General features: G+C 41.1%; 1 protein-coding gene across 1 annotated transcript in view; it reads right to left on the bottom strand.

Moving 5' to 3' along the window:
* Positions 1-3,933: 3,933 nt before the first annotated feature.
* Positions 3,934-9,001, bottom strand: part of GAP43 (growth associated protein 43) — a 93,779-nt gene continuing 88,711 nt past the window's right edge. Inside the window, exon 3 of the mRNA XM_061629548.1 lies at positions 3,934-4,668. Coding sequence (XP_061485532.1) covers positions 4,583-4,668 — 86 coding nt within the window. The 3' untranslated portion in view covers positions 3,934-4,582. The remainder of the gene's footprint in view (positions 4,669-9,001) is intronic.

The following is a 9,001-nucleotide window of genomic DNA, read 5'->3' as shown; positions in this document are numbered from 1 at the left end:
TTTAGCACCTATAGGAACATAGGAAGCTGTGTTATACTGAGCCAGGCCAATGGTCCATCTAGCTCAATATTGCTGACACTAATTCACAGTGGCTTTCTAGTTTTCAGGCAGAAGTCTTTCCCAGCCCTATATGTAGACATTGCTGATTGAAACTGGGACATACAAAGAACTCTGTCACTGAGCTACATCCCTTCCCTTCCTACTGCTTCTAGACCTATATGTCTTATGCCATACACTGTACCTTTTCTTTCCTCCCAGAATCCTCATTTTCAACTAGGATTTTGTTGAAATACACTGTTCCAAAAATGAGATGCAACTAGAGATGGAAGAGCTTTCCCAAGCTTATCTTGCACTGAGATCTTCTAGAGGGCAGGGGAATGGGAAAACCTCAGGTCATTTGTACCAGTCAATCCAAGGGCTCGGAAGAACGTCCCTGTGTCCATCAGCCCTCATGGTCCCCCAAAGCCCTCCTTGCCAGTTTCACTCTCCCCTCATTCCTTCCTGAGCAACAGCCCGTCAGGGCACAATGCCCAGAATGGCAACATTCTTCCAAGGACTTCCGCTGTTCCATTGAAGGAGGCTTTTATTTGGAGGCTCAAGGTCAGGTAACTTCACTGGCATCTCTAGATACAATGTCCTTTTGGGTGTTTCAGCAGTGGGGCTTATCAAGCATGTGCTATTGTGTAATACTAATGCTTAGGGTCACCAAGGCTATTTTTTCTGGTATTAGTGAGAAGAAGCCATATTAAAAGGCTTGCAGGCCATCTAGTGACATTAACAAGGTAGTGAGAGGGCATCACTTGGAGGATTTATGATTGTCTTAAGAGCTCTTTTACAGAAGGAACCTTTAAAAATGGTTTTCCCGTAACACAATTAAACTGTTTGCTCTCACAGCTAATAAAGAGAACAGCAAACACAGACAGCTATACATGCCTTGGGCTATTGTGGCTGTCGGGTCTCATCAGACAAGAAAAGCTGATCCTAGTGTGTATTTCGATTGTGAACACTAAAGAAAATATGGGGCTTTGTAGGAAGCAACTCTGCACTGACACAAACTGGTCTTCAGCTGACTAGTGTAGTTGTCTGGAATCCTGACTCACACATTGGAGATTTGGGTCCTGGTGAGACAGGGCAATCTGGTATTTAAACATAGTATTCACCGGGTACTTTTGGTTTCCCAGCACCAGCAAAAGGCACTGATGTGATCACCTGGACCTGTTTTACAGGGGAATGTTGTCTTTCACTTTAGAGCTAAAGCTATCTTGTACAAAACTGGGACACACAGAAACTCATCCATACAAGAATTTTTTTTCTGCTATGGTCACAAGCATTACAGGAGCCGTGTAGTAGTGGGAATTTGCCAATGGCTAACTCAAATTTCTAGACTCATGCATTTTATCAACTGTACTAGTTCCCATAGCATCTATGGTGCTTACCCTGTACCATTGCCTGCCCAGCTTTTCCCTCTTTTGCAGCACAGCATCATGCCAGTATAAGGCAATGTATTATAGGAAGTCAGAAGATAGATCACGGGACAACTTGCAGTTTAACAATAACAACAAAAATCTCTAAGTTATGCTGTTAGAATCTCTGACCTGTAGTCAATCCGGTCTAAAATTGTACTTATATATGTGGGTGTGTGGCTCATGGGTGCAGTAGATAACTGAGTCTGCCTTCCCCCAGCCACTATTTTGCCCTGGCTCCAGTTGGTGGACCTTGGGGTTCTACTAAAAATAAAATAAAGTAGATCTCACAAGCCTGAAGTTTGCTAATATTCTAGGGGTGGACAAATCTGCCAATTTCAGTTTCTCTTCGTTTCTCATTTTTCCAGTCTTAAATTCACCTCTCCATATTTCCACAGCATCACCAGAGTCTTCATGAAAATTTATCAGCATTTTAGTGTGCCTTTCTCCTAATAAATACATTTTGTATGCAATTTTGCCTAATAGCCACACTTTTTGCAAGCAGCTTTCCCTAATATAATGCATTTTTTGTTTGTTATTTTCCTGACCAAATGCTTGTTTTTGTATGCATTATTTGGTTGGAGAACTGCAATGCAAATTCAGAGACGTACGAATTATGCTTTGGGAAGCGCAAACTGGATAGGTTCACGATAAAAATGTAAACAAAACCAAATTTCTCCTCCATCCCTAGCTAACACCTGGCATAGAACATTTCCATCTGTCAGACACTTGTTTCTTATTGAAAGTATACAAGGAACACTGAATGATGTTCTCTGCAACTCATGTCCAGCTCCAGGCACACTGAGGATGAGAAACTGTGTGAGGCAGAAATTCACTGTATACCTCAGACACAATGCTTTTGTGTTCAAAGGCATTTTATTCCCACCTGATTCCAGAGGCAGCAATTCAGAACACTTCAGGTGATTGTGACATTTAGGCCATATGACAGATAGCATTGAGGTGTCAAGCAGGGACTCAACATCTTTCTGGATCACCAACAGGTTTTCCCCTAGGTCAACCTTTCCCAACTAGTGGGCCACCAGATGTTGTTGGACCACAACTCCCATCAGCCTCAGCCAGCATTGCCAATGGTCAGGAAAGATGGTAATTGTGGTCCAACAACATCTGGTGGCCCACTAGTTGGGAAAGGCTGCCCTAGGTCTTATACCCTGTCAAGTTCTGGAAGTGCCATGTCTTTTAAAATCCTTCTTTCCAACACTTATCTGAGATTGGTTTGCAAAAGGTTCTACTGCAATCCAGGGATGGGGATCCTGTGGCCCTCTACATGCTGTTGGGCTCCAATTCCCATCAGCCCCAGCCAACATGGCCAATGGTCAGGGATGATGGGAGTTGGAGTCCAGCACCATCTGGAATGCCACAGGTTCCTCATTTCTGTTATAATCTTAAACATACTTCCTCAGAAGTACATACCCCTGAAAATTTAATCCTAAATAAACATGGTCAAGATTGTACTATCAGTTAGAGCAAGCATGATTACCAAATCTTGTTAACCCCATGGAGCAAACTTGAGCAGGGAGTCTAATGGTCTAACCACAAAATTCTTTTTGGTTAAGTGACTGCTTCCTCATTGTCATGACATGGTTTCAAAAAAACAGAACAACTGTATAGTGTGCAAAACTACATGTATATTGTTATGTAGGAATGGCCACACCAATGAAGTGCAGTCATTTCATTCTACTACATCCACCAAAGATCCAGTGCTTGGAACAAACTAATTCAGAGTAACTAATTCACTGAATTAATTCTCTGAATTACAACTGAAAGTAGTTCCTGTAATTTCTTGGTGAACAGAAAGTAAATTAAATTCCATTTGCAGTGGAACTCTGGGCAATTTTTATATGGGTTTCATTGCATTTAACTCTGTGTTTGATTGTGACTGTTGCCTTCACCATTTTTAGTTATCTGAAAAGTGCTACTGCTATTTAAGCTTAAAGACCATAATTGCTGGGGGGAAATAAATAAAATAATTGTTCCTATTACACTATGCGCGCTTTGATATTTTATTAGTCTTCTTAAGTATATTTTATACTTTAGCAGAGCAGCTTGTAAAATTCTGGAGGCTGGAAAAAATGCTGAGTGAATTTTGCATTGAACTGTGAATTGAACTGGAACAGAATGAGTTCTTTTTTGGAGGGGGTGAAATGGAACTGGAATTAATTCCTTTTTTAAATGAACATTCTAAAAATCTGCAAAAAATCTGATCCTTAATTGGTGTATGTCAGACTGAATATTGCACTGCTGTGGCCATTCCTATATACACATGCTCCTTATAAGATTCTTTATACAAAAATGAAACATTGAAAATAGGTGTGTCTGGAACACAGATAGCCTTCTAAAAGAACTTCTATCCATAAAAAAACACAGGATTTGTTGAAATATAATTTGCTACAGAAATGCATCACAGTAATATCATCATAATTTTTCTCCTTTATTGTCATTCTTCCGTTTGAAAAAGGAGCCGGGAGTCGCAAGTGACGCTAATTGGCACATTTGCTTTATTTTTTTTTATTTTTTTTAAAACAAACTGGGGTTGTATTCTCATTCTGTGGTTTTCATTTTCTTTTTTCTTTTTTTGCTTTGCTTGCTTTGTCTCCTTTAGTTCATTCCATCATGACATTGAAAAAGGGAGAAAAGAAAAAATGTTCTCTTTTTTTTCTTTTCTTAACTCACTCAGTAAGTTTGGACTCCTCAGATGAACGTAACATTGCACACACACTTGGAACAGAGAGGGGGGAGAGAGAGAGCGCACTCGTGGTGGGCAGACAAACACACGCACGCGCAGATCAAACAATTCTGATACAGTGCAAGAATTTTCCCAAAATGATTGGATCATCATTACCAAAAAACTCGCCATAACAACACCAAGAAACAAAATGTTTAAGCCACACTGTTTGACTGGGATTTTTCCTGCTTTTTTTTCTTTAAATGTTTGCCACACAGAGAGAAAAAGGGTTAAGTGGGGACAGGAAGGGGGACAAGGAAGACAGACAGACTCACCACAAGTGTGAGTGGGAGAGGGTAAGATTGGAACAAGGAAGGGAGGGAAGATACGGGAAAGAGAAGGGAGGACGGGGCAACAGGGAGTCATTTCTTAATGTTCAGGCATTTTCTTGGTCCGCCTTGCTCTCTTCTTTCACTTCTTCCTGCTGGGCACTTTCAGAAGGTTTGGTTTCTTCTACAGCATCTAGAAGGTACAAACACAAAGCTGTAAATCCACAACTGTAAATGTGTGAATGTCCAAACTGTACATTTAAAGCAGGATGATTCCATTTTAAACAATCATGGCTTCCTCCAAAGAATTCTGGGAACTGCAACTTGTTAATGGCACTGAGAGTTGTTAGGAGAACCCTGTTCCCCTCACAGAACTACAGTTTTCAGAGTGGTTTAACAATCCCTCTTCCCTTGCAACACTGGAAATTGTAGTTCTGTGAGGGGAATAGGGGTCTCCTTACAACTCTCAGCGCCCTTAATAAACTACAGTTCCCAGGATTCTTTGGGACAAGACATGACTGTGATCAGGGACCCTGCATTATCAGGGTTCACAATTGCAGGGAGGCTTCTAGGCATGTTCAGCCTCCTTCTGAATGCATGAACGTCTTGAAATGGAGCTATGATTGGGGGCATTGGCAGAGGAAATTCATGTGCACCCCTATTCCCTCCACACTTTAAGCCTACAAGTGTTCACTTGAATGCCTGATTAAAGTTTATGTTAGTGGTTCTTGTAATAAAGAAACTTGAATACATTGGTTCTATGCTGGGAAGAAGGCTCCTGAGTCTGGCTGCTGTGTGTGTGTGTGTGTGTGTGCGTGCGCTCGCGAATGTGTCTTTAGCACATGAGTAGGGGGGATTAGTCCAGAGGGCCAGATAGGGGCTTGGAGGTCCACATATCAGCCCCCAGGCTTGAGGCTCCCCACCTCTGCTTTAGCTCTTTGGTGTCTCCTTATCTCCCAGACCCATGTCTCGCTGGTGTCCTTATCCTTTCTAGGCATAGTTATGGGAGAAATGAAGATTCCAACAGAAGCTGATGACTGTTTGAAACTGGGAGTGATAGTTATACTGAATTAATTAATTAATTACACAGAATAGCAGAGTGGATTTGATATATAGCACGATAGACAAATTAATCAATTACTGTTGGGTCATCTCTAAAAAGAAGGATGGAAGCAACTGTAGTAAAATAAATAGGTCTGGGAGAAAGAATAATCAAGTCAGAAGAGCCCAGGTATATGAGATTAAAGTAGGAAAAGTCTCCCTGAACTAAATAAAACAAAGGGCTATTAATTGCATTGGTGCAACTTAACAGCTCTGCTAAGGTATCTCAGCCTTTCATTTTGGCATGTAGAATTTAGTGAGGTCAGTTCACCCATGGGACTTTTAATCAAACAGAATCCTTGGATTTTAGTTGAAAATACATAGGATTACAATTTTGTGGGCAAATGCCCTTGTATATTTCTCTAAAATGGCACTACCCTACAAGACTTCTCTCTCTCACTCTCTCCAATAGCCCTGTCTGTTTGCCACTGTGCGAAACGGCATGGTGGCCCAGATCAACCTTTGTCTGAACCAGGAGAACTCTTCATATGTCTTTCTGGTTTAATAACATTGTTTCCCAAATAATGGCTTGTAGTAGAATTGTGAATGTATTGCAATAGGGCTGTTTATCTCATGTTTGCACATTGGACTAGCTTTCACTCCAAAGAGTACAGTAACCTACATTTACTTTCAATACCCATGTCTGCTTTCCCATCCGTTCCCAGTTCAAGCAGTCTCTACATTTTCCCTTCGCCCTTGTAGCACTGTTAAACTGAGGGACAACCTGATGGATGCTTAACACAGATTTTACCTTCTCAAGTAAATTGGGATCTAGTGCTTGGAGGTTCCAAGCACCAATGCTCTTCCTTCACACTCTTCTGTATCTTACTATAGTAGACAAAGAGGCCTTGGGTGGATAAGACAAACTGCAATTCCCGGTGGCACAGTTTCTTAAGAAACCTGCTTCTTGGTGCACTCTGTAGTTCCTGGAAAGGACAAGGATGATGCGCACAAGCATTTATGAGGAAATGAATGAGGGCTGTGAATAAATACAGCCTTGGTTGCTATAAAACTGAGCTAGGCAGGAGGGACAGCAGTTTCAACGGAGGGCAGCACCCCCAGCTGTCTTCATCTCCACTATGTGCTAATGGCTTATAGGCTTTGCGCCAAGTCCTTCTACTGCCCTACATTGGTGAAATTAGGTTGAGTGGATTTCCGGGTAAAAGACAGTCTTTTGGGATCTGCCCAGCTCTCTTTCACTTGCCAGAATTAATTAAATTGGAGCAGAGAACAGCACATTGCCACTGATCTCACTTCCTTTCTCTCTCTCTTTTCTTTTTGTGGCTGGTGGCTTATGGTTTTGTTTTTACAACTGTGGGATCTTTAAATGATCAATCAGAGTGCCAGTAGAAATAAATCAGATCAAAACTCTGGATTCCTTACAACAGCCCTGGGAGATTTATCCTTCACAGTTTTCATACTTAGTGTTGATACCGCTCACTCAGAAACAACCATTATAATTCCCTTGACATTCAGCATCAACCACTTGATTTGCTTGCATCCACCTTGACCTTTGCTCTGACCATTAGGAAAGTAGAGCATTGCTTTTATCCTTGGATCTAAGTCATAGCAACTTGAAAGCAAATTGGAGTCACTTTCCTGCAAATGCATTTAGAATCAAGAGGCAAGACTTCCCATGGAAAATCTGTTGGCCAAATCTAAATTCCACTACATTTCAAACATTCATTTAAAGTTTGCCTTGTCTTTGGCTAGGGCTAATAAAGATAATGGCTGTATTCACATGTGATGTTAAACTATGATTTAGTTCTATGAGGATGACCCTACAAGACTCCAAACGAAGTGCTGGTCTTGTGCATTCTCCCCTCCCACATGGCCGGGAGGAGAACTTCTCCAAGTTTAGCTTCTCTTTCAAAGAGTCAACTTAGCAATAGAAACTAGGAATTATGGTTTGCTTCAAATGATGGCTAATTAAGCAGACCAGATTCATAATGCACAGTTTGAAGTTGGGCTTGTTTGTAGCAACTAATTACTGCTTGCTTGGCAAATAACTAATGCAGCAAGTCTACAAAAAAGTGGGGAAATCAGGTCCTTGGAAAAAAACCCATACCCAATATTGCTATCATACTACTATGGGTTCTTCACACTTAAATTCACATTTCAATTTCTTTTAACCCATTATTTTGTTTGTTTCCCATGGTAATTACAGACACATGGCCTTCCAGTTCTGCAAGTTTGATAGCGCTGTATTGACTAAACATTATACCCTCTTACATGGATATTGGGTATTTGCTGGTGTATACCAGATTTTTATTTTTTTTTAAATAAACAATCAGGATTTGTAACACAAACAAAGATCTTTTGAGGCATCAACATATTAGTATTTTTTTCCTTTATGGACTAACATTTGAAGTAAATGCTATTTTTATTTTTATTTTGAAAAGTATTTATAGACTGCCATGTCATAAAATATGAGGAAAGCCTCCACCGAGAAGGGAAAAAATTTCTCCATAGGGAGATTATTCAGCAGGGGGGAAATTACAGCTCAATAATGGAGCACATGTTTTGCGCATTCGTCCTAAGTTCAGTCCCAGGACATCCAGTTGAAGGAACTCAGATAGTGCTCTGCCAGCTTGTAAAATGCCCTAGCTTGTTGCTTCCTGTCAACTTCCTGTCTACAGAAGAACAGAGATGTTTGTCAACATTCTTTTGCTGTTGGAGAGACATTCAACTTATCACAAACCATGATGTTTCAAGCTATCATGAACATTTAAACAGAAACTCAAATTGATTATATTTATGAAGAGACTAATTAGGCAACCGCCAGCCTGGTTGGGGCCAATTGCCATTTGGCTTCTTCTCTCCAGAACTGCTTCCGCCAGCAGCCATTCCGCTCAGCTGCATATGAGAGAATAGGCCCACCTCCTAACAGCTCACCTGGGACCAACTGTGAATTATTTATACACTTACAATAATTACAAACCACTTTTCACCACACTGTGGCCACAAAGCACAAAAATGATCAAATACAAGATTTCAACATAGAACACAATTAAAATCACAATAATTTTAAACAGCACAGCAATCAGTTGCGGTGAGTGGCCATGGGTGATGTTGCATACCTGACTTCTAGACAATGAGTGTTGCTACCACCTACCGAAAGAGCTTGGCATGGTGTGGGGGCAGCAGCGGAGCCAATCCAACACACCACATTGAGCTCTCCGTGCCTCGCCCCTTTTCCTCCCAGTATGTGTCAGCCATGCTCAGTGTACAGAAGCCAGGCGCTACACTTACACCATCCTACTGACTAATACTGATAGTAATACTTCATTACAAACTGTCCTAAGATCTAGGATCTAGGATGCAAGGATTCTTAAACTTTCTACCCCCAGGTCCCCACTTGAAAGGTATAAAAATTCCTGAGGTCCACCAGACACAAAATGGCAATGTAGGGGGTAGGGCCAAGA

Source organism: Rhineura floridana, chromosome 5 (assembly GCF_030035675.1).
Source record: "Rhineura floridana isolate rRhiFlo1 chromosome 5, rRhiFlo1.hap2, whole genome shotgun sequence".
Lineage (NCBI taxonomy): Eukaryota > Metazoa > Chordata > Lepidosauria > Squamata > Rhineuridae > Rhineura > Rhineura floridana.
Note: the sequence above shows the minus strand (reverse complement) of the source record. Positions and strands in the feature narration are given on the sequence as shown.